The 26,984-nt window shown below is 39.6% G+C and overlaps 1 protein-coding gene across 3 annotated transcripts in view; it reads left to right on the top strand.

Moving 5' to 3' along the window:
- LOC309338224 (utrophin-like) overlaps positions 1–26,984 on the top strand; it is a gene marked incomplete at its 3' end in the record, with an annotated part of 204,287 nt that overhangs the window by 102,827 nt on the left and 74,476 nt on the right. For all 3 annotated transcript variants that reach the window (XM_081855250.1, XM_081855251.1, XM_081855252.1), the window contains 4 exons: positions 16,014–16,143; positions 21,992–22,260; positions 24,260–24,406; positions 26,265–26,343. In XM_081855250.1, coding sequence (XP_081711376.1) covers positions 16,014–16,143; positions 21,992–22,260; positions 24,260–24,406; positions 26,265–26,343 — 625 coding nt within the window. The remainder of the gene's footprint in view (positions 1–16,013; positions 16,144–21,991; positions 22,261–24,259; positions 24,407–26,264; positions 26,344–26,984) is intronic.

The following is a 26,984-nucleotide window of genomic DNA, read 5'->3' on the forward strand; positions in this document are numbered from 1 at the left end:
GAAATCAGTTTTGCTTTATTTCATCCACTTGATGACAATTCAACTCCAATCTCTGTCCATTCTCAGTACTTCATAAACTCTCAGTCATACTCCCCTTAATCCAATCTCTTCTTATTTAGTTCCATTGCTTCATGTTATCTCTATGCTAACTTCTTATAGTTTTAATACACTGTTCTCACTTCAAAATAAATTATGACACTTTTTTGTTTAATGTTGCTCATTTAATGGCTCTCTCCTTCTGTTCACTTTCCCTAGTGCATTGCTTCAAAAACACTATGCAAATAAGTATGGTGTAATGTAATTTTAAAATTTGTTTGCCTGATTCATTTGTGTGCTACCAGAATGTGCTTGAGTGCTAGAATATGAATATATATATATATATATATATATATATATATTCATTTTCTTAATTTGCTTGAGGTTGTATTATCAGCAGTTATGTTTTGGGTAAAGAAGTTTATACAGAGAGGGTCTAATAGACACAAGGGCTATAAAGAGATAGTGACACTGAAACAAATAGTAGCCATTAATAAATGCATGTACTTCCAAATTGTTCTGACCTCCTGGTGTTTTATCACTTTTCTGTACTTAGTTGTTAACAGATTTATTCCATGATGGGCACAGTCTTGAGCCTGTGATTGCAATGCACAATTTTAGTAATAAGCCATTCTTCTGTTCCCTGTTATTAGAGTTGGTTTTTGGCAACAAATGCATGCGCTGGTATAAATAAAGCACAAGGAGGACTATGACTGTATGCAAAGTAAAAAAAAAAAAAAGTCGCATCTGTAAATGTTCTTATGCAGGCATAGGCAAACTTGGCCCGCCAGATGTTTTGGGACCACAACTCCCATCATCCCTGACCACTGGTCCTGTTATCTAGGGATGATGGGAATTGTAGTCCCAAAACACCTGGTGGGCTGAGTTTGCCTATGCCTGTTCTTATGCATCTGCACAAATACATGAGCTCTGCGGGTAAATAAAAATAATGTTCTTACCTATCCATAACATTAACAGACAGCATGAAGCAATTTGCCATACTACTTAACCTCTGACTCATAAAATGTGGAAGATGGCTCCCAGAATTAGAAACAATGCAGAACACAATGAGGAATTCTGCCAGGTTCTGTCCTGGGCCCGGTCTTATTCAACATCTTTATCAACGACTTGGATGATGGACTCAAGGGCATCCTGATCAAATTTGCAGATGACACCAAACTGGGAGGGGTGGCTAACACCCCAGAGGACAGGATCACACTTCAAAATGACCTTGACAGATTAGAGAACTGGGCCAAAACAAACAAGATGAATTTTAACAGGGAGAAATGTAAAGTATTGCACTTGGGCAAAAAAAATGAGAGGCACAAATACAAGATGGTGACACCTGGCTTGAGAGCAGTACATGTGAAAAGGATCTAGGAGTCTTGGTTGACCACAAACTTGACATGAGCCAACAGTGTGATGCGGCAGCTAAAAAAGCCAATGCAATTCTGGGCTGCATCAATAGGAGTATAGCATCTAGATCAAGGGAAGTAATAGTGCCACTGTATTCTGCTCTGGTCAGACCTCACCTGGAGTACTGTGTCCAGTTCTGGGCACCACAGTTCAAGAAGGACACTGACAAACTGGAACGTGTCCAGAGGAGGGCAACCAAAATGGTCAGAGGCCTGGAAACGATACCTTATGAGGAACGGCTAAGGGAGCTGGGCATGTTTAGCCTGGAGAAGAGGAGGTTAAGGGGTGATATGATAGCCATGTTCAAATGTATAAAAGGATGTCACATAGAGGAGGGAGGAAGGTTGTTTTCTGCTGCTCCAGAGAAGCGGACACGGAGCAATGGCTCCAAACTACAAGAAAGAAGATTCCACCTAAACATTAGGAAGAACTTCCTGACAGTAAGAGCTGTTCAACAGTGGAATTTGCTGCCAAGGAGTGTGGTGAAGTCTCCTTCTTTGGAGGTCTTTAAGCAGAGGCTTGACAACCATATGTCAGGAGTGCTCTGATGGTGTTTCCTGCTTGGCAGGGGGTTGGACTCGATGCCCCTTGTGGTCTCTTCCAACTTTTTTGATTCTATGATTCTATGAATTTAAAAGGGACAGGCTAGGTATCTCCAGAGGAGATTTAGTTCTCTAAAAGCTTGCTCCATTTCTCATGATGAGTAATTTCCCTGTGCTGACACTGATTCCCCCACCCCCAATAATCTAGCTAGAGCAAAGGTTTCCATACTGATCCATGCGCTTCAGTCAAGTGGTCCGTGGTGTGTCAGTAAAGCACAATTAAAAACCATGCAGTATAAATTGTAATGCATTAAAATTGCCACAACAGGCTTAAAAATTAAGTGGTCCATCAAGACCCTCATCATTTTTCAAGTGGTCCAATAGGGCAGGGAGAAGTCTGGGAACTGCTGGGCCAGAGAACAGGCTGCCATTTTCCTTTTGCCTCCAGCAGCTTTGTAGTCAGGCAGCGTTGACTGGACAGCATGCTTTATTTTCTTAGTTCTAATGGAGGATTGCTGGGTAGGGTGGTTCTAACTTTCATAGAGATTTAACTGACCCTGTCATTGTACATTTCCCACTTTCCCCATTGGAAAGGGGCAGTTCCTTCTCTAAATCTCTAAATGAGATTGGCAAGAAAGCCTCCCCATCATGCAATAGCACTGCATTCAATGAAAAAAACCCCAAGAGTTCCATATAAGGTATCAGCCCTGTATTTCCACCATCATGGTTCTTCCTGTCAGAACACCATTCTAGAGTTTCATTGATTTCTTCTCTTTAAAAGCTCTTCCTCAACGCCAGGGCCTTGTGAAATTCAAGCTCAAAACAAACAAACAAACAAAACCCTGCATCAAGGCAATCTGATTTATACACGTAAGAAACACTGAGTTCTTTTTCCTTTGTAATTTATGCAAATTAAGAACATTTGCATACTTTTTCTTATTTTGTACAATCGACCTACATTTTAACTGTATTGAATAATCTGGGAGTGACAGATTTGAGAAGGAGCAATTAATTATGCAGGCCAATGAAGCCTCCATCCCCAAACACTAGACATCTTACTCAAACTGATCCCCTGAGATTCCAGTAGGAATTTCCCACTCACACCTAATTCTATCTTCTTAGCCATCAGGACTAGAAACTTGCAGGGTTTCTTTGAATCACAGGAACCTAAATTCCTGGTGTAAGCCAAGAGATAGACAGCAGTTGTAGCTGCAGGTTTCACAGGAGGTGTCAGCTTGGCAATATTCTTATTCTGACTCAGCTGTCCAGAGAATGCACAGGCTCAGAGACTGAAAATTTATTCCTAGAGCCATAGAATCAAAATTGCTTACTTCTCTGCTGGGAATGAAGTATTGATGGACCTCCTATTGTACGCTAGAAGGCTCCCCTTTCTAAAGAAACGTAAAGCGCAGGGAGGGAGAAAAAACATTTTACTAGTTGCATATTTTTGCAAAGATGCAGCTCTTGCAGAATCACTTGAGCAAAAAAATCTAAAAGAATGGATTTCAGAAAGGGGTCCATATTTTTTATTCTATTCCTTCTTCAAAATGATTTATCTGCATCTTTTCTGCAGAGGGAAGCGGTGGTGGGGAAGACGCCAAGAATGCAAGCATTTGGTTGATTTATAGAGCATAGAGGAAGGTTGGTGAGAGAGTGAGATCTCAGAATGTGGGTTGAGGAAACGTGTTGAAGTGCTAGGTTAGGTACTTGTGGCTAAGCTGCTAGGACAGAATGAAATGACTGGGATTGTTTTTAAGCTTGGAGGAAAGCAGTTCTATTTGAGAAGGAAAACTGTGAGACTGAGAGCCAAGGCCCAGAGGATAATAATTAAATGCTGCAAAAGCCTAAAGCGGGGCAGGTGGGGAGAAGAAAATGGAAATTACAGTATTAGCAGGGTAGGTAAAGGGATTGAACGGGGATGGGTTTAATTATGGAAGGTGAGGAGAAAAATGAAACATGCTGAATGAGCGAAAGCACAGGCATTGAGGGAAAAAGAAGGGAGGGCAGCTGTGGAACAAATTATTGTTTTATTACCTGTACTGTATTCTTCCCTTTCCCAGGGTAGCTAGCAACATTGAAAACCTGACACTGAAAACAAAACCATAAACTAAAATCCAATATAATTATAAAACAATACCAATACAGTTTAGCAATGCATTTCTTGATAGGCGGGTCATTGTGGGAGGCAGGGTTGCAGTGCCTTGTGTACTCTTCCCTTCTGCAGACCCTCTTCCATTTTTGGGGGAATAACTGGTTTCTCTTCCACTTGCACTGTCAGAGTGATCTATTTAGCACTATGTTGAATTCCTCCCTATAGTTCTTTGGGAAACATACACCTGTATAGTCAGATCTGCTGGTTCTCAACTCACTTAATGGAAGTTAGTTTTCTAAGCAGTCATCTAATTTGCATTCATTCAATGCAATTGAGCCATTATCGTATCCGTTGCTATTATTAAATGCTTTCCCATATATTGTCAATTGAAGACCATTGTGTTATGCTGAAAGCAACAGTTAATGTTAATTACTGAGTACTAGCACAAATAGAGACCTTTCTTCAAATCCTCACTAAGCTAATTTGTATACATTGATCTACTTATATGCCCTCTGGAAAAAAAGAAAGCAAAAAATGGCTATCAAACATAGCAACCAATTGCTGATGCTTTTGACTGTTTGGCCTTTTCCCTTGCTTTTATTCTAACAAACTGCTGCTAGAAAAATTCCATATAAAATAATGTTGCAAGTTGTGAAGATTAGAAGATGGCATAGCAAAGCACCTGATAATTTAGAGCTATATTTTCATAAAATGTTCCTTAGTTGCTTTGACAAGCAACATGGAGCTAATATGTATGGAGAATAAGGCTGAAACTCTCCGCCAGAGGTTGGGAAACCTGTAACCCTCCTGATGTTGACTAAAGCTCCCATAATCCCTGACCACTGGCCATGCTGGCTGGGACTTGGAATTCAAAGCATCTTTTCTCACCATCTTGTCCAAGTATTTGGTCAGAACATGGAAGGATGGGAAAGATTGCATCTGCTGGCCCAGCCCTAAACCTTTACGTGTGTAGAGCTCTGTTGGAAGCCGCCCAGAGTGGCTGGGGAAACCCAGCCAGATGGGCGGGGTACAAATAATAAATTATTATTATTATTATTATTATTATTATTATTATTATTATTATTATACGCAGAGCTTGTGGGTAGTGCCAGCCAGTGTTGCCCTCGAAACGAATGCAGTCAGTCTGGATTTTCCTGTGGGAGGCTCCTATTGCAGGCAACAGTTAGATGTGTTGTCATGTAGCAGAATCAGTGCTAATGGTGGAAGGGAGATCTGTATTCTGTGATGCCCCATGACAATCTCTTTCTGTTTGTACAACTCTGCAATATGCAGATCAGTATACTGTCAGAGTAAAAAAAAAAGGGGGAGGGCAAAATATTTAAATCTCACACAATCAAGATTGGTTAATTTATACATATCACACGTTTTCTCTGTGCTTATCTACTGTAGAGAAGCCTTGTTCGAAAAACTGGGCACAACAGGATTGATAGGGGCTGTATTCACCTAAACCCTACTCAACGTAAACCATTAAAATTCATGAACCTAGTTAGTCATTGTCATTAGCTTTAATGGCTCTGCTCTAAGTAGGACTAGTACCATTCTATGTGAAGAGGGAGAAGTGTGATCCCACCCCTAAACTCCACACATTGATTAGGTCTTCTTGACAGAGCCTGTGTATAAGCTGTATGCCACAAGCTTTATGTGATTACCGTATTTTTTGCTCTATAAGACGCACCCGACCATAAGATGCACTTAGTTTTTAGAGGAGGAAGACAAGAAAAAAAATATTCTGAATCAAATGTTGTTGAAGAGGCTTCGCGCGGCAATCCCTCTTGCTGTTCTGGCTTCAGGGATAGCTGCGCGAAGCTTCTTTAGCGCAGTGGGAGCGTTCCTCCTGCTGCGCTGAAGAGGCTTCATGTTGCTTTCGCTGAAGGCAGAACAGCAAGATTGCGCAGCAATCCCTCCTGCTGTTCTGGCTTCAGCGATAGCTGTGTAGCCTGCATTCGCTCCATAAGACGTACACACATTTCCCCTTACTTTTTAGGCGGGGAAAAGTGTGTCTTATAGAGCGAAAAATACGGTATATCCTGCGTATCTACAAATTATTCAGATTTAATTCCACTACAAATGTTAGTTTACTCACTGCTGCTAAATGATTGTGTTATCACCAAATACTGGTGTTGTGAAGGGTCACAGTAATTTTACATACATCCACAATCTTAAATGAATTGTCACGGACAGCAATTTTTCATTCTCATTCCATTTCATTCTCAACTTCTATATTCTTCTTCCTGCGGAACCTGTTACCCTCTAGATGGTGCTGGATTACAGCTCCTGTTGTCCCTGACCATTGACAATGTTGGTGGGGGCTAATGGGAACTGGAGTCCACAATATCTGGAGGGCCACAGGTTCCACCCCCTGGCTTTGCACTCATGTGTATATCATGTACCCTGGCAGCCGAGGATTATGCTTCATCTGGTCTCTAGTCAGTGAAAGTTTATGCCACAGTAAGTGTGTTAGCCTTTAATGTGCCACAAGACTCTGTTGATTTTCCTGCAACAGGCTAACATAACTATCCCACTGGAAATTGTGCTGTAAATATTGTGTTGAACGTTTCTGAAGAAAGGGCTAAGGAATAACTTTTTTTCTCTTAGCATGTATGTACCAAATACTTTCCTTCAATTGTTGAGGCATTTTCAATTTGATTTAATCAAATCTTTAAAACATTTCATAGTTTTTAGGAGATAAATTAGGGAAGGGGAGGAGGGCATTAATTGTTCCTCATATTGATCCACTTAGGTTCTGGCCCAATTCAAAGTGCTGGTTTTGACTGATAAAGCTTCAACGGCTCAGGGCTGCAGTACTTCAAGGTCTGCCTCTCCCCATATGAACCAACCTGTGACCATCATCTGAGGCCCTTCTTCATGTGGCCCCTCCATGAGAGATCTGTAGGGTGGCAACACAATAATGGGCCATTTCTATCTGTTTGTGGATTGCCTTTAACTATAAGTGGCCTTTTAGAAGTGGGTGGGTTGTTTTTAATATATTTATTTTTTCCACTTGATTTTAATGTATCTATGTGGGGTGTTTGTTTGTTTGTTTGTAAATCATTTTGGGTTTCCAAAATCAGTGTGGTACATTTAAGAATCTATAAGCTTCTAGAGAAATGACGTCCTGCCTATCTTAGAAGTGTTCCAGGGGAAAATCTGAAAGGCTTTTCATATGTGTCCATGATTCAGAGCCTCTTCCCTCCAGATTGTTGAAATACAACTCCCATCATCCCTGACCATGTTGGCTGTGGCAGACAGGAGTATCTGGTTTATGCAACCAGCATATCAGAATTGGGATGATGATCATTTGTTATATTTGTTAGTCAGTTTATCTTGCCCAACCCAAATTTTGGAAACCCAAAATGATTTACAACCAACCAACCAAACAAACAAACAAAAAACCCACATAGATACATTAAAACCAAGGGGAAAAATAAATACATTAAAAACTTCCCACCTACTTCTAAAATAACTAAAATTAAAAGACTGGAAATATTGCAAACAAACTTATGTAAATTTGCATTGCATTTTTTAAATTTTTTATTAGTAATGGTTTTCTCAAGGTTTTAGTAAGAGAAACTAGAGGCTACTTTAAAAAAGATAGTGTCTGATACAGACTCAGAAATAAAATGACACAGAGATTAAAAACAGATGGTAGAGCCTACTGTGAGTGTATAAATCTAGCAGAGCCTTAACCTCGTAAGGACTACTCAGGAGACGAGTTAAGGGTCCTGGGTTTTAAAGCACAGGATTTAGTGTTGATTTCTTCTTCTTTCTATAAAAACACCAAGATCCATTGCTCACCAGCCTTCTGGGATTTCATGGTCACTAAAGAATCTGTCATGTACTGAAACATCAAGCAAAAAGCATCTTGCTTGTCATTGTCAATACTGTTCTGTTCAGAACAGACAGGGATGCACTGGTGGAGGAACGGGGGTGCAGGGGGAGCAGACCGCCCCCCCACTATTCCGGAAGGGTGCCATCCCGGCTCCCCCCCCCCCTGGACACATGCCAGGCACCCTGGGGAACCAGCCACGCCCCTGCCTGCTCTCTGCCCCCGGTAGCGGAGCATGCAGCTTTGCCACTGCAGAGATGGAATCTGACAGTTTTATCCTCTGTACTATATTTTGTTTATTCCTATTATGAACTTTTGTGTTTTCCTATTATGTTGCACTCCACACGCCAATTTCAGGAATCCTGTTGACAACAGTTTACTTTGGTTTTTATGCATATATACGCAAAACAGATTTTGCTACAGCTTTCTGTGGTGAGCATATTGTGAGATCTGTTTGCAAGGCGCGTTTAATGCTGATTTTCATATCATTGGCTTAGCTGGTACTAATTGCATACTTCACAGTCTGAAACAACAACTTAATTAATTAGTTTTGACTCTGGATTCAATGACGCTATATGGTATGGTTAAGGGCAAAAGAATATGTACCTCAAAATACATTCACCTAATTGTTTACCATGAGACTATTGACAAATGTAAAATTTTGGGATCATAGTTGAAACTTTGAAGTCCCATGTGATAAGTGAATGCAAGCAATTGCAGAAACAAATATTATTTTTGAGACATGTAGCAAATTGTCCAGGAAATGTGTTACAAAACTACAAAAGTAAACCCTATCAATACGCAAATGTATTTCTGTTTTTAGAGTATTCTGAACTATGGTAGCACATATCTGCTATTTCTGAGTTATCTGAATTCATGAAAAAGTTTAAGTGTTAAGCATAACTAAGATGAAGTGGGATAACTCATATGTTTGGAATGCAACTGGCTTGGAGGCCTTAGGTTGCCTGCTGTGACAATTTTACAACGCACTTCAAGCGTTAAGTCTCCACGCCAAATTCACTGGCCAAAGTAACAGAAAAAAAGAACCCAACATGGATTAAAGTTCCTGAGGAAGGAATTGCTAAAAGTGCAATCTCCAAGATAATCTCCAAAATAATTCCAAGAGATAAACCTGAGAGACATCTGAAAATGCTTAGTCCTTTGCTGAAAATAAAGAAGAAATGGAAGGGTGGACAGGTTACCCAAGAATGCATATAGACGTGTGGGCCAGACTTATAGGCACAATGACAGGAAAGCCAAAGCTGAGAATTAGCTGAGACTAGTGAGGGATGCTCAGAGCTGTAAAAATGTGTTTTTCAGGAATGTTTGAAAGAGAAGGAAGGAAATGACAGGCCATCTGCTCAGTCAGGATGCTGGCATGTTAATTAATGACAAAGAGAAGGCAGAACAGTTCAACCCCTATTTTGCCCTTGTTCCCCCCCCACCCTGGAAAAAAGTATTCTTAAACAATATTCAGTATTACTTATGGATATTCTTAAAGCACTGAAATAATGTTTCTTTTAAAATTTATTTATATTAAATTTGTATACCACCCTTCATCCGTAGATCGCAGGGCGTTTCACAACATAAAAGGACAAATAGCTATCACCGGTGTCTGTTTCTTATTTGCTTCTTTTATTTAATAAAATGTATCTACTACTTAGTAGAACTAAAGACCTCTGAATGGTATATAAGACTGTTTTCCCGTATTTTTTGTGTATTCCATAACCTTTGGTGTATATATATTTTTAGCCTTCCTTGAGCTGAACCAGTAATTGCTCTGGGAAACCAAAGTCTAAATTTCTAACCACAAATTCATATAGTTATGTAAAATGGTACTGGCAGACTTTAATTAAAATAATTATTCTTCAGGCTTTTGTAATCTTTTCTCAATTAAGCAATGTTTTTCTGCATTCCTGGCCTTAGTTGAATCCCGTCACATTTGTGTGAAGTTGCACTGGTTAAAGCGCTGCTTTAATCAAGTTATTTTTTCTCTCAGGAGTTGAACTTAGTCTTAACCCTTTTAATCAAATATAAATGTGCATTAATTTTACTATCTAGATGTATTTTTTTTAAAAAAAAACCTTCCTTCAGAACTGATTTGTGTTCAGTCACTAATACAAATATTCCACATTCTTTTTTCTTCTTTTAAAAGAATTAAGATATCTCCTAGCACTTCTGAGGACATTGCCGTAAACCTATAATATACTCAACAGGGGTTGTCTTTTCTTTTCTTAAAATGGAAATAAGCTTCTGACTAGGAAAGGACTCTATTCCTTTGTTACTTGCAATGCATTGATTCATAAAGCTGTATCCTGGGGGTTGCTTGTAGGCACTAGGTAGGTGACCCTAGTGCATTTTTTGAATTGTTTCTTTATTGTTTCTGATTTTAAAGAAAGATGGCAGGGACTTCCTTCACCTGTAGTGGCTTGCTTCTCTCTCTCTCTCTCTCTCTCTCTCTCTCTCTCTCTCTCTCTCTCTCTGTCTCTGTCTCTGTCTCTGTCTCTGTCTCTGTCTCTGTCTCTCTGTGTGTTTGTGTGTTTGACATAGATGCAGTTGAGTAGGGTGAGTGGCAGAAATGCTTATGTGGTATATGCAGTGCTTTTTTCTGAAAAAATGTTTAGGGGTACAGTGGTACCTCGGGTTAAGTACTTAATTCGTTCCGGAGGTCCGTTCTTAACCTGAAGCACCACTTTAGCTAATGGGGCCTCCTGCTGCCGCTGCCCCGCCGCTGCACAATTTCTGTTCTCATCCTGAAGCAAAGTTCTTAACCTGAGGTACTATTTCTGGGTTAGCGGAAAGCACAAAGATTCACAAAATGGTTAGGCGTATGCGTATCCCTGTGTCCCCCCAGAAAAAAGCACTGGGTGTATGAGAGAGGGAGGGAGGGGAGAGAGCTTATACATGTGAAGTCTGTAAGAGGAGAAGGGGCTATGTTTGTGTGTGAGAGAGACAGAGAGAGCGCAAGAGAAAGTGGTGGGTGGTCTGTATGGGTGGCTTGCAAGAGAGAGAGGACAGATACAGAGAAAGAGGGCGTGTGGCTGTGGAAGTGTAAAAGTGTATGCGAGAGAGATGCATGTGTCTTTGGTCTCATTGTGCAAAAGAGGGAGTGAGCATGATGTGGTTATCTTGTATGTTTTCTCTGGTACTGGTCAATACTTCCTGTTACTAAACAGCAACAGCATTGTAGGGTTTTTTTTGTGTGTGTAATCAGTATTGTGTGCTCTCCACAATCTGGACAAGCAGGCCATAGCTGACTTCCTACATGAAGTATAAGATTGCCCAGGAGGTAACAGCAATGACCTTATTCTCTCTATAATTTTTTTGTCGTGCCATGCGTACCTGGTAGCCATTTTGTGATTGGTACCCACAGCACTTTCTCAAAGTTTCTATTGCTCCCAAAAGGCTTCTGATGCCTTCTGTAGCCCAACTAGTATTTACTAAAATCAGCATTTTATGAATAAAGTAAAATGGGCTTGAAGTGCAACACTCAGAGGATGCATGGGACAAAGTTTTAAATTTGTGTGCATAGTTTTTATCCTCACAACATACATGAGCTCATACTTGAGACTATTTTGAAGTGGATCAGTTGCTGAAATTCACCTTTGTTTTATAACAATAACAACATTTTATTTATAGCCCACCCTCCCCGGCCAGGGCCGGGCTGAGGGCGGCTAACACCAAATATAAATTACAATAAAACGTAATAGAAAAAAACAACAAACAAACAAACAAACAAACAGTTAATTAAAATACGGCTTAAAATACAGCATAAAATGCAGCCTCGTTTTAGTAGTAGCCCATAAATCAAGACCATAAAGGGAGGAAACATCAGATATTCACCCAAGCCATGGGCCAGCAAAAAAGCCAAGGGAAAATTTATATATCAAATCCCATATAAGGGGTCAGAGTGAGTCTAAGCCGAAGGCCAGGCGGAACAGCTCAGTCTTGCAGGACCTGTGGAGAGTTGCAAGGTGATTTTATGATCTGCCCCAGAAAAAGGGCAGATTCCTGTTCACAAGTTGATATAATGCCTTGGTATTACCAGATAAAGTTTCTTTTGTTACAACACAGAATCTGTATTAAAATAAAGTCTCTTGATTTCTTGTAAGCCATATAAAAACTATTTTTCCTCAGTCACTTCAACCTCAAGAGCTTTCCATTTCCACCCATAACTATAAAAGAAACAAATTTCTCCAACACCTGTCTCAGTATAATTAGAAGGTAATTCAATACCAGTGGATGGTATTGGGACATAAACCTGTGAAAGACCCAACAGATTCAGGCTCAAATAAAAAGTGCCTTTACTTCACTGGTGCCTAATAAAAGTGATTTAGATGATGTGTTCTGTTTTTAAGAAATCCTCATGTTTTCTAATTGAAAATGGCCTCGCCTTCCTCTATCAAAAAACTTTAGCAGACTTACCTGTTCAGCATAAGCCTGTGTAAATTGTTTGATAAAGCTACAAATGAGATAGTTCTTTTAAAATACATGTGATTTTTTTGGGTTGATAGTGCTGTGCAATACATCTTTGGGGGTGTATTTTTTTCCGGGGGGGGGGGGAGTTGTTGCAATGTGATTTCTGACTTAAAAGGTAAAAAATCTATACTACAGGCGTTCATCATAAAGATTATGCAAGCCCGGTCCTAAAGTGAATTTTGTTGGAGCTCATTTTGAGGAAATAATAGCTTTGGGGAAAAGATATTCCACATTTCCACCAACATATTCCAGAGAGAAGGCAACACCTTCATGGGTTTTCTTGGTATAGTGAAGGAATGGGGAACCTCTGTCGTTAATGATCTTTCCAGTTAAAATAAGCAAGTGATGTCTTTCTCAGTTTCAGTTTAGGGAGAGAACAGAACAGACCAAAGTAGATAGCAGATAATTGTGGATAAATGTTTATAATTCTGTTCCCTGATTTTAGTTTGTACCACAGCTTACAGGGCAAAGAAATAAAGTAAAATAATTGCATGCATTTATTTCACAAAACAAAGTGTTTCTAACTGGTAAGAATGCCTTTTATTCAACAGAATAGATACTACTGTTCACCAGACATTTTCTGACATTTAGAAAAAAAAAGAGCAATGGAATACAATGTCAAATGTTAGGATTTGACTGTTCAACAATAGGCATTCCTAGCGGGATTTCGGATTTTTGTTTAAATAGGCCTCTGTTCCATGTTGCAAACTGCTTCCAGGAAACAGTAAGTCATGTGGCAATGGAGAGCTACTGTTCTAGAACCGGGGTTGCTGTTTACCCAATGAGAAGAAAAATGCAGTATGATGAAGAGGGCAGAATTTTCTGCTTATTACATCCAGTCCAGCAGCTGCCCTAACAGACACTGAGCTAGGGATGGGAAGAAATTGAGACCTGTTTTATGTAAACTTGCCTAATTTGCACCTCCTGGAACAATAGAGGAACTGAAACAGTTTTCTTTCAAAAACCTCACTTCTCCAAATGTTGTGATGCAGTTGTCCATCCTAGAGATGTGTCAGAACTGCAGATATTAGGGGCAAATGTGCATTATAATGCCCACATTAGTAAAAAAAATCATTAAAAATGCATTACATTAGGGAAATTGCTTGCAAAAATGTATATATCAGGCAAGATTGCATAAAAAAATGTGTGTATTAGAAGTCTGTGATTAAACATTGAGAAGTGTTCATGAGGACTTAAAAAAAACCTAAGCTAATGCAGAAATATGGGAAACTGAATTAAAGATCGGAAAAATGAGTAATTGAGGAAACCCAAAATACATCCCTGCCTAAACTGAGCAGGAGAATTCATCCCCCAGTCTAGATCTGGGGACAGTTCCCCACAGGGATTTACCGTATTTTTCGCTCTATAACATGCACTCGACCATAATACGCACGTAGTTTTTAGAGGAGGAAAATCCGTAGGCATGCCACCCGTAGGCATTCCCTCCATAACACGCACAGACATTTCCCCTTACTTTTTAGGAGGAAAAAAGTGAGTGTTATGGTGCAAAAAATATGGTACTTGGCCCTGGCAACATTGAACCAGAGATCAAAGGACATGGCAAGCTACTAAGGAGGGCTTGAGGCCATGCTGCACATATATATTCATATATAACTTTTAAATAAATATGTGATAGGTCCCCGCTCATAAAGTTCTATCTCTTACAATTTGCCCTTATGGAAAATAAGATGTACTTCTGAAGCGCGTTATCAAATTTTTAATGAAATAATAAAAAAATACTATTACAACCCTCTTCATGCTCTTGAATTTTTGTGCCCTATTTTTATCTTCCTTTAAAGTCTTGATTTTCATTCAAGTACTGTCTTCTGAATATGATAAAAGTGGCATGTTAGAGGATGCTTAAATCAGATGTATTTTCATACATATTAAAGATGTATTTTTCTGTGTGGAATATTACTGCATTCTAGTTATTGCTGCACTGCATACTTTTCAGCTTACTCCAGTTTAGTAAAAGGAGCAAGGTACTGTGAGTCTTGTGGTGTTGTAAAGACTAATGAATGCTTTTGTGGACTTTGGTCTTTATCAGACCAAAGTTTTGGTTTTATCAGATGCATACAGTGTTATCCTGCGTTATATACACACAGCCTTGTGGGGAGGACTTGTAAGCAGTTAAGTCATAGGGAAATCATAGAATCCTAGAATTATAGAGGTGGAAGGCCCAATCCCTTGCAAGCTAGATCATACATTGATGGAATCTTTTCAAGAGATGGTGTTCATAAATGGTCCATGTTTCACAAGCATATAGTAAGGTTGGTAGTACAAAAGCTTTATAAACAAGCATTTTGGTTTCCCTGTGAATGTCCCGGTCCTCAAACACTCTGCATTTCAATCGGGATAAAGTTGCATTCACAGAGCTCAGGCAATGCTGGATTGTGGCATCAATGTTGGCCCTTGTTGGCCCAGGTAGGCAGCTCCAAAAAATTATACATATCACTTGAGAAGACTAATGCCAGTGTACTGGAACTCTCTCAAGGCAAATCTAAAAAAAAAAAAAAGTAGTATAAACACTGACAATTGGGGAACACTGGCCTGCAAGCACCCCAGTTGAAGAACATCCTTTACCAAAGGTGTCATGGACTTTGAAGACGCTCGAACTCAGGACAAAACATGCTAAGAGGAAGGCACGTTTAGAAAACCCTTACTTTGATCAGTTCCCACCCAAAAACCTGTGTCCCCACTGTGGAAGGACGTGTGGATCTAGAATTGGCCTCCACAGTCACTTACGGACTCAGTGTTAAGACCATGTTCATGGGAGACAATCTTATTTGGCAACAAGTGATCGCCAAAGAAGCAGAAGATCATACATGACAGATAACCTCTGCTTAGAAGCCTCCAAGAAAGGAGAGTCCACCACCTCTCGGAATCTGCTCCACTGTTGAATTGCTCTTCCTATCAGACATGAAATTAAGAAAAACACAACACAGTGATAATTACCTAATTAACTATGTTAATTTTCAAAACAGCTGTTGCTAACACAGTAGTGTTATAACTTAATTACAGAATCATTGTCTGCGTTTTCATTTCTTTCTGACCTGTCTGTTTACAGTCCTGCCTCAAACCTTGTGTATTAATGAATGCACATTAATAAACGCTCACTGCTCGCATATCTGAAATACTGACAGTGTTTTCCATTTGTGACTTCTGAATACAGAAAACTGTAGAGGGCACATTGAAAAGGAACACCCCCCACCAAAAAAAGAGGAGGAGGAGGGGGAAAATGAAAATCACATTTTCCCCTCCCCCAACCATGAAACAAAAGGCAAGGTTTGGGGATCAGAGCTTTCTAATTAAGCAGAACTCTGCAGGTGTGCATTGAAAAGCAGCCTCTCCCCCCCCCCCGCCCAATGATGATAAATGATGACAAGACTGGATCCATGGTGGATAAATGTTATTTTACAGAGATTATAAATGCAACAAACCATTTATTTTAATTAAGAAAATTTATATACCGCTTGATTGTAATAAAACCTCTAACCATAGCTCCAAGTTAGGTCAAAGAGATGAAGATGGAGAGTTGCAGTACTGTACATTGACTGCAGCCTTAGATCAAAATTGACTCCACTGTTTTTCTTTTGGAAAGGCACTAAGGCGTGAGTTGAAGGATAAAGAGCAAGCCATTTTGAATGCTGTAGACCAAGCACGAGTGTTCCTCGCTGATCAACCAATCGAAGGCCCCGAAGAACCAAGAAAAAATGTACACTCAAAGTCAGGTCAGTTTTTAAACCCAGCTTCTTTGTTGAATATGTGATTCCCCTGGTCAATATTCATTGTTCTCCAAAGAACTTTAAATGAATTGTGTGTGGTATAGGGAACACCACAATAGTACCATTTAAATAAAATAAAAAAAATAAAACCTGACAGTTGGAGAACATTATTATAGCTGGTGACTTGTCAAAGACAAGAGATTGGGCAGTTTTACAAGTGATACTGTCTGTTACTGTGTATATTGCTGTTACTGGTGCAATGCAGTTTGGTGTAACACCGCTGTAGAAACATGATATATAAGAAATAATTTTCTGATTGTCATGACAGTTGCAAAATGTTTTGCCCAGAAGGCTCCTGATGAGGTATGATTATGTTACCTTGAGCACTGTTTTCTGTTTTAAGTTTTACTAGCCTTACGAATATGTTCTGTGCATATCAGGGATGGGGGGATGTGGCCCTTCAGATGTCTGAGACACAATTCCCATCAGCTTCAGCCAGTGGTCAAGGATGATGGGAGTTGCTATCTATCCAGATTCCCACCCTTGTTTTATAGCAGTACAACTATGCATATCAAACACAGAACCAGAGTGGAGATTCAGATACTCGCTCACATTGCATATTATACTTTCAAAATACATAATAAATTCGGTCTGTTTTTAGAGCACATTAACAGGAACAAAATGCATACTATGGTACACTGCTTTTAGTTCATGAATCCTAAACACACTTACAAGAGATTTATTTGCCAGAACGTAAAAAAAATAATAATCTTATTTCATGACAGCTTTGTTGGCTTTTCCTGGCCTGCTTTTCTATTGTTCTATTAACTGGGAACAACTGGTGTTGTAAGAAACTATCTGTTGCATAAACACATTTTAATTTTATGCAATTGTACTGTGTGCACAACTTCGCCTTTCCTAGTTTCTTCCTCTTTGACTTCGGGTTTCCATTATGAATGCTTGCTGATTAAAACAAATGAACATTTCCCCCAGGCTAGTTCTTTGCCAGCCTCCTTTACTGGATCCTGTCCCCCAGCTGTTTTGAACAGTCAGATGGATACTATGCTACATTAGGTAGCTTTGATGAGATGTATAATATAGCTGATCTAAATTGGGAGAATTATTATGAAAAATATTTTCCAAGTTCAAATTTGTTCAGACCACTGCATTATGAGAAGATGGTAATCAGTAATATTCATTCAGTAGTTGAGTATATTAGGCTGGCGAGCACTGCTGTGGTAAATTGCCTCATTTAAAGACTAGCTGGGTTTTTAGTAGCTAATTAACACCTGGCTTCTTTCAACTTAATCATATTTATAAAAAAACACACCAAACAAATGATACAAGCACCAATTCCGAAAGCTTCAGAGCTTTCAGTTGTGCACATCATTAAGAAACCACATAACACCCCCCCCCCATCCTACCCTTGGGCAAATCCCATTTCCTTTGTTTTGGATTTGGGAGGGGAAATCCCTTTGATGCCAGTGCAACATTCTCTTCTGGGACAGTCTTTATTGGGAGAGGATGACCCCTTGGTCCACGTGTGCCATATTTCTGATCCCGATTTCCAACTTCCCATTAATTAGAGAGAGTAAACATTAGACATGCTCAGGTCATACTGTTGGCCATGTTTGGCCCTTAGATAAATGTGAGCTGTGCAGTGATGCTAGTGGTTGACCCCACTGCAAGAGGCTGGGAAAACTAGGGCCAGATCTACCATGCATATTTGAATCCAGGAGGAAGGGATGGTTGAAGAAGGAGCGGCTCAGCCATTCTTTTATCCCTGGGCCAACTATTGATAGCCTTTGGGTGAACATTTGGCTCTTTGGTGATATAGGAACCACAGCAGTTTGGATCATTTCTGTGCTATCATTCTAACACAGTGCCAGTGCTCCCCCTTTCCGTCATGGAAACTGGGGCACTACTGGCAGGGCTATGGTCCACAGTATAGGTTCCTCTTACTTGACCCAAAGCTTGTCAGACTATTCCAGAATCACCAGTATAAAGTAAGAAGGGAAAGGACTGCAAACAGTGAGTTGTACCCAGAGATGTTCTAGCCAGAAATTCTGGCAGTGGAGCTGTCCTGTAAACAGTTGTGCAAAAGAACATGGCAAATACTGGAATAAATTTTACATGTAGATGAAGTGTAGTTACTAATAGAGTCTCATAGGTAAAGGGACCCCTGACCATTAGGTCCAGTTGTGGCTGACTCTGGGATTGTGGTGCTCGTCTTGCTTTATTGGCTGAAGGAGCCAGCGTTTGTCTGCAGACAGCTTCCAGGTCATGTGGCCAGCATGACTAAGCTGCTTCTGGAGAACCAGAGCAGTGCACGGAAACGCCGTTTACCTTCCCGCCGGAGCGGTACCTATTTATCTACTTGCACTTTGACGTGCTTTCAAATTGCTAGGTTGTTAGGAGCAGGGACCGAGCAACAGGAGTGGAGATTCGAACCGCCGACCTTCTGATCGACAAGTCCTAGGTTCTGTGGTTTAACCCACAGTGCCACCCTAATAGAGTCTCATACTCATGAACTATTAGCATTGACTCCTTCAGAACTACTGGTTCATTATAAAGTACAAGGTTTTTAATTCAGAAGGGATGTCATAGACCAGGCACATTCATTGACCTCCCTAATCCTTGGAGTCTGATTACTAGTCCCACCCCCTCTCACCGCTTTTTTTTTTACATCCAGACATGTAGGCATATTTCTAGGTATCTTGGGGTATCTGCACATATTCAATGCCTAGCTGGCATGGTCTTGTAATGCATATATCTTTCTTGCTACATGGCGGTGACTTTGAAAGCATATTTCCTGTCACCTTTTTGTTTTACCTAATAATGGCAGGATGCCACAGAAGTCCAAAGCTTGATTTGGCAAGAGCTTTGAACAAACCAAAAACTTTAATGAAGTGAAAAAGAGAGAGATTTTAGAAGCAAACTGGTGAATACTGGTGAGATCCCTTGGTAATATCAAGTAATTATGCAGTTGCAAATGTTACTTTGATAGATCTGTCATTCTAAATTAAGCATTCGCCATCTGTTCTGCCTTTTAATTGCAAAGGCAAAAAGTGCAATAAATCATAGTTATAAAAGAAATACTTGTTGCAAGTGATTTACACGAATGCACTTTATTTATTAGGCAGCATGACATGGCTACATATTGCAGGCTTAAAGAACAGAGGTAGAAGCCATCATTAGCCAGGTGTTGATACTGCGCATGTGATCTGCAAAGGCAAAGTTTATTGTGGTGATGACAAAGGCACACAAACGGTTTCAGCCAATTATGATTTTAACAGTCCCCCTTAAACTCTGTATGATACTCTGAACATGCCCAGGTAAATATTTTTTGGTCTGATGAATTGGTTAAGAAAAAACACAGAGAATGCAAGTCCTATTTACTTATGACATTTCATTTTCTGTAGAAAAGTTAGCGTGGAAATAACTTTACTGCCTTCAAAGGAAATAAAGCCAAAGTATTATACACCTAGAGTAACAATTAAGAGTTGCTATTGGGTTACCACTTATGGTTTGCTTGGAGCAAGACAAACCCAGTAGTCATGGTTTGGATGCAACACTCCTGCATGGCAGCAGGAGAACAAGGGGACAAGCAAAGTGACTCCATTTTTTACTGTCACACACCCACATTCACATTTTGCTAGGGGTTGGCTTAGTATTGCAGCTATGTCTGATACCTTCTGCCATGGCCATTAAGCACAAGTAAACGCAGGTAAAAGGGACAAGGATTTTAATGCCACACATTTGTGGGAAAGGATAGTATGTAAAGCAACTGAGTCAGCACAGAGTAGCCTAGTTTATGTAACATTGTTTATTTTAGGGTGTCTATCTAGTGAGGTCTGCTATAGACAAACCAAACTCGTTAAGCCCAACCTTGAAACTGTATCCATGCTTGCCTGTAGTCTAACCCCCCCTTTCTCTCAGCCATTCTTTTTCTTTTTTAAATGGCTGCCATTAAAAGTACTTTCCCTAAAACTAGACTTGTCATTTTGGAAGCCCCACTGTAACTCATGTTGACCAGAGGCTTAATAAACCTTTTATAACTATGTTAACTTTAAATAATGTTGTTGCAACTGGAGCAGAAAGTTAACTTGTTTTCCTTTCCTTTAAGTTAGTAGAATAATTCAGGGAGCTTTTCATACTCCCCGAGTCTCTGCTGAAGTAGAGGTAGTATAATACTTTGAAGCCAAACTTCATACCTCTTCCCTCCTTGTGTCATGCCTTTTTAATTTGTAAGCCTGATGGAAGGGCCCGTCTCTCATTTTTATTGTTTAACTGATGTGACTGGAAAGGCAATTATTGTCTGAAAAGCAGGATAAACTACAGTAAATAAATGCATTAGATAAATAAGTAGAAAATGGCAGCAATCAGTGTGCAGTGGTTTTTGCCAAAGGTGTTGTGTGTTATCACACCAGCTTCTTACATGGCAGGCTGACAAAAAGCTGCTGCAAAGAAAGCTGTCACTACTAACAAACTTCTCATTAGTACTTTTACTTTGTGCAGTCAGTGTAACTATGAATGTGGCTTCAGCTTTCCTGGAATTGGTAGGTTGCTCATTAAAACATGTTGGTATAGCAGAATGCCAAGCATATTTATGTGTAAGATACAGTCATATCTTGAGTGAATAGATTGCATGCATCTTTATAGCTCATAAAAGTACATTTGTCAGCCTTCAGCTCTGCAGTAAATGTCTTTTTAAAAATCAAGTTTACAAGCAATTCTAAGGCTCTCTTCTAAAATGAAAAGGAAGGCATGAATGTAATACATTCGGGACCTGAATTTATCCAATATGAAAGTGCACTTGCCATTACACAGCAACTCTGAATTAAAGTTGCCCTTCAAGTGCCCTAACAATCTGTAGAATCTTGTTTTTAATTAATGTGCAGTGGAAACTAACAGTGGATAAGAAACTTAATTTCTGGTTCCACATCTGGTGCCAGTCTTCCTTTTCCACACTGCCGCTTGTGATTCTTGTTTGGTTCTTCCTTTCAGACTGTTCCCCCAGCCCCATGTCCTGAACCGACATCCAAAGCAACAGTTTAATATGTCGATAAACAAGAAGACATTAATATTTACAACAACAACATAGAAAATACCCTGCTGGGTGAGACCATTGAAGGCCTCTCTAGTCCAGCATCATGTTACAAACAGTGGCCAATCAGATACTTCTGGGAAGCCACAAACAAGCAGGTGGAATTTAGGGGTGTACTGCCTCAGCTCTAGCTTTCTGGTGTTTAGTTGCAATCGCACGTGGGTATTTTTGTAAATTACTGGGCTGTGTTAATATAACAGATGGTATGTCCTGTTGGAGGGATCTGCCTGCATCATTAAAGCCATTATTTTCTTACTGGTGACATATAAGCAACTTACTGTACTTCATTAAGTATTATATTAACACTGTCACAAGACATTACACACTACTCTTAGGTCCCCATATACTTGCTTTTCTCTTGTTACCTGTTGAGTTTTGATTCTGTATTTGTCTGGCATTTGAACATTGCTTGTTTCTAAAAAAATACCTTACATAAGAAGAGTCTTCTGGATCAGGCCAGTGACCCATCTATTCCAGCATCCTGTTCTTACAGTGGCCAATCTGATGCTGTGGGAAGCCTGAAATTCAGAGACATACGGCACATTTTTACTACTTAATTGGATCTTGTCTTGAGGACCACCTGCAAACACACTGGGTCTCACAGAACAGAGGATGCGAGTAGCAAACCAAAGCATAATAATCAGCATTAATAGGCACCTTGTTAAAAGCATACTGTGCATTTGTGTAGAACAGCAAATCCTTTCAATTCCATGTCAATCTGATTCTTTGAAATGCCTTCTGTTACAGAGCTGACCCCCGAAGAGAAAGCACAGAAGATTGCCAAAGCTATGCGTAAGCAGTCTGCAGAAGTGAAAGAGAAGTGGGAAAGCCTAAATACCTGTGCCAGCAGTTGGCAGAAGCAAGTGGACAAAGCGCTGGAGAAACTGAAGGACTTGCAGTGTTCTATGGATGACCTAGATGCTGACCTGAGAGAGGCAGAAAATGTGCTAAATGGTTGGAAACCCGTTGGAGATATACTGATGGATTCATTACAGGATCACATTGATAAAACAACAGTAAGCACAAATGTATTCTTCAGTGTAATGCATTTTGAACAAATGCCTATGTGTGAATGAAATTTAGTCTCTAACAATGCATCCAGCTATTGCTGTGCTCTGAATTAATGTTCCAAGATAGCAAAATATGTACAAATATCTCTTTCGTGTACTTTATCAGGGAACACATGCTTTATTTGCTTATTGCCTCCAGTTATATAATGTTCTAAATTCAAAAATCCTAGAGAAGTTCATAAATCACATTTTCAAATCACAAAGCAAAATAAAACCATGAAATCATCTTGAACCTAAAAACAACAGCAAGTAAACAATTCCATAGATTGTTCTACTAATCAAATTTTCCTGAGCCTAATTGGCAACAAATCCAGAAAGTCCCAAAGACTAGAACAAAAAGGCATGTCTTCTGTGGCTGATAAAATTGGAGTTGAGGGCCACAACCAAGAAGACCCTCAACCAGGTCACTACTCCTTGGGCCACTACTCCCAGCACCACGAATCTCAAAAGGTCCCTCCAGTGATCTCAGGGGTCAGACTGGCACACTGAACCCTACCAAGTATTTTGGCCTTGAGGATTTACGGCTTTAAAAGTCAATGACAGGACCTTGAATTGGGCTTGGAAGCAAAGAGACAGTGAATGCAGATCATGGGGAATCATACATTCTACAGCTGTTGCAACTAGCGAACCATTTTCAAGGTTCAAAGGTACAAAACAGAGTGCATTGTAGTAATCCAGACATAAGGGTACCAGGTTGTAGATCAGTCTAGGAAGGCTACCTCAATTCAGGAATGATCGTACCTGGTGAATTAGCCATAGTAAAAATAGGCACTCCTAACCACTGAGGCCACTTGAACATCCAGTTACAAAGATGGCTACAGAAGTACACCCCCAACACATTGTATTTCATTTCATTTTAGTGAAGTAGCAGCACTGTGGTGGGAAGATGGTATAGATTGGGTGGCTGGGAAGGTTAACATGATCAGAGGGAGGCACAAATAACTTATGAAGAGCAAAAATCCTACATGTTTATATTTTTAAACTCTCATTTTGAAGGGAAAATGTGGTATAAAAGTGCAGTAATAATTTTCCCAAACTGGAAAATCCTTATGGCTAGCCTGCCATGAAACAAAATAAATCTGCTCCTGTTAATGTTTTTTGAACTCCCAATATGTTCCACGATGCAAGCTTAGGTGTTCATAAATCATACTGCAGCAACTCTACAAATCCTAGGCTATAAAAAGCCTAAGGCACAAAATCTAAGGAAATGGTTCTGGAAATGGTTCTGAAGTCAGTGGGTATTTTAGTACTGGACTTAGAGGCTTATTGTCTGTCAATTCATGGATGATCTTAAAAAAAAAAAAAGATAAATCGCACTACGTATCCTAGCATCACACACAAAACACCCTCTTCGTGTTTCTTTCAAATAATGATTAAGCAAAATTCACTGGAACTTTATTTATATCCCCACAGAACATAATCAAACTTGATTTATATTTTCTGTTCTGTTGTTTTAAGCATAATATGCCTACCCTTTCCCCATTCCCATTTTAATAGAAACCAATCAGTTTGCAAAAGCTTCGTTTTGTGAATACCACTTTCTGCCTTTAAGAGGTAATTAGTTTCTTCTTAATTGCATTTGTATAAAGGAAGGTAAGGATAAGCTTATTGTGTTTTCATTATGTCAGCCTGTTAGCAAACCCAAACAAAAATGAATGATATAATTGACTGACTAGTAGCAGTGAGAAGTCAGAAACTTTTGCTGATTAGATGGAAATATTAAAGGCCCTGGCTGATGAGCATATTGCTTAATTTTCATGATTAACTGAGGTAATGTGCAGTTCACCAAGCCAGCAAGGGCCCCATATGAACTGAAATGCAGTGAAATCTGATGCTTATTGCTGAATTTGAATAAATAGTAAGTGCTTGAGGGTGCTTCATGTGCTGTCTGACTCTGGTCTTTTAACATGTTTTGTTGAGAGTACATACATGTTTCCTGTTCTAGGCCTTTAGAGAAGAAATTGCGCCAATCAACTTGAAAGTTAAAGCAGTTAATGATTTATGCAGTCAATTCTCTCCGCTTGACCTTCATCCATCCTTAAAGATATCGCGACAGCTGGATGATCTCAATATGCGCTGGAAACTTTTACAGGTATTCTGTTCTTCTCTTCAATGGATTAAGAGTGAGAGGGTGTCCCTTTATTATTCTTATTCTCTATTGCAGTACAATTTATCATTAATCTTGACTGCTTTAGTAACAAATTGCAATGAAAGAGTCTCTTCTTTTCTCTCATGAGTGATAGCTTCTCTTTTTTGCTGATATCAGCAGTTCAGTGCAGGGAGGGGATGGAATTAATATCCAAAGACACGTGTACATATTTTGGGCTTGTATATCCATTAATCATGGCTATTAACAACTTTTGAAAGTTTGTGTGTATATAAGTAATTCTTCCGTTGTATCAGAATCAGTTTAGTCCTGCTGGCCACATGACCCGGAAAGCTGTCTGGACAAACGTCGGTTCCCATCAATTTCACTTTATACATTTGTGAGTTGCATTTGTGGTCTCACCACAAATGTAGCTGTCACCACAACCCTTTGCCCAAACAATAGGCTTCCCCTTAGAAACAGCTATCGTTCTTACGGTTGCTCTTCGTGGGCAGAGATAACTGGCTCTACCCTTCAGTTCCTCAGCAGGTTGCCATTCTCCAGGTTCAGCAGCAGGCGAGGAAAAGAAGGGTGTGGCATACTAAAGTTGGTATTTTATAGCTACAGAACTTGTAGTGAAGCAGTCAGGGAAAATGGACCTCAAATTTGGGGCAGGTTCTAGGCATATTCTGGAAGCAGCATAAGGTGGGTATAGTACAACCTGAGGACATTTACAGATCATGCTAAACATATTTCACATGCTCATATATCTCCCAGAGGGCAATGATGTCACCATTCCCATGCTACCCTGGAGACCTAGGAACATATGAGGCAGTGTGCAATGTGTTCTATCTAGCCTAGTAAAGAAGTGTTGTTTTTTTCTCCTTTTGCAATGCTAGATGGCTTAGCAAGATCTCGATTGGCCTGGGGGGCAGTCATTCCACATTGCACTATTGATTTCAGACTTCGAATGGATTCATTTCTGCCTTTGAATGTTCCAGAAAACCAAAAAGCTTCCAATAAATTCCTATTGCCTTAATTGTCTGAAACTGTTGTGGAAGAACATCTAATGGGAATTTCATATTAAAAGAAAATTAGTCTTCTGTACTCCATTCAAACTTGTACCAAGAGTTTTGTGTATTTCTATTTGCTTCCTTTTCTGCATCGAGATCCTATTTCAACCTGAGAAGAAGAAAAAGTTGGAAGTGTGAAATGTTTGAAAGTGGAGAAAAATGCCCCCCTATCTTTGACATCTGCGACCTGCTGAGTTTAGATGTAGTCTGCTGAGAAACAGTGTGTCCTGTGAGATGAAATTATTAACATTTCTGATGCATCTCTGTTTCTTGCAATGTAATTTGTGTTTGGAATGCTTTTTATGCCTTACGGAGATTTGACTAAGCAGTCAGACTCCTGCTGGATGTGCAAGTGCAGTTTAATTAGTAAACCAGGAGGATATCTGCCCATCCTGTCAACCAGCAAAACAGCATGCTCCAAAGTGGTTCCTTGTAAAGGCAGCTGTAAGATCAATAGAATCAAAATTAGGCCTGCTGACTACAGATATTTAGACAAGAGAAGAGGAGAGAGAAGCAAAAAATCTCAGTGGAGACAGTATTTAGTCACTGTGAAAATCTTATTTATTGATTTGCATTGTTTACAGAAAGATCATTATTCATTTGTATTTAAACATTAAAAACAAGAGAACAGATGCAAATGGGCAGAGTAAACACATCTGCAGTACATCTAAAGTCTATTTGCTAAAACTGTTTGTAAACCATTGTTTGCAATGCTGGCTGTTAGAATGGCTGTTAAGAATGTATGATCACTTGAAATTAATGGTTTTCCTTGTATATGTTTGTACATGCAGATATCTGTAGAGGATCGCCTTAAACTGCTACAGGAAGCACACTGGAACTGTGGACCTACATCTCAAAATTTTCTGTCCAGTAAGTGTTAGTAAAAGAAGCTGCTTGATAGTGTGTTCTTATACTGGAGGATGTAAAAGGAGATTGAGGGACATTCCAGTAGATAAATGTGGTACTTGGCAGTTCAAAGATCTCTTATTTTCACCTGAACAGTGAAGTCATTTGTGTATATGACCTCAAGACTGCTATTCATACGAAGTTCAGAAAGTAGTGTCTAAGCAGGATTGGATTCCTAGATAGGTACAATGCAAGTTTACACACAAATTTAGATATTTGGAAGGTGTGGAGGAAGTACCTTTCATCATTTTTCAGCAATTAAACCTATCTACAGCATCTGGAATCCAGCATTTCTAATAACTTGACAAGAGAAAAAATACAGAACAAATAGATGGCTTGCCATTGAGCATTCTCTGGGGCAAAGACATTAGAGAACAGCAGCTCTGATTGCCTCATTTTAATAAGGATAATGTAGAGATAGACAAGGGAAACCAAAGTGGTTGATGGTCTGCAGAAACTCCCTTACGAGGAAAAGGGCATTCTAGCTTAGTATTAGTTTAGAAAAAAAATCAAGTAAGGAGGGTGGGGGCATGATAGTAGTGTATAAAATTATACACGGGAAAACACGGTTAGAGAAAAGTGCTTCTCTCTCTCCGATAATACTA

This window comes from Podarcis erhardii (assembly GCF_964252035.2).
Source record: "Podarcis erhardii genome assembly, chromosome: 3".
NCBI lineage: Eukaryota > Metazoa > Chordata > Lepidosauria > Squamata > Lacertidae > Podarcis > Podarcis erhardii.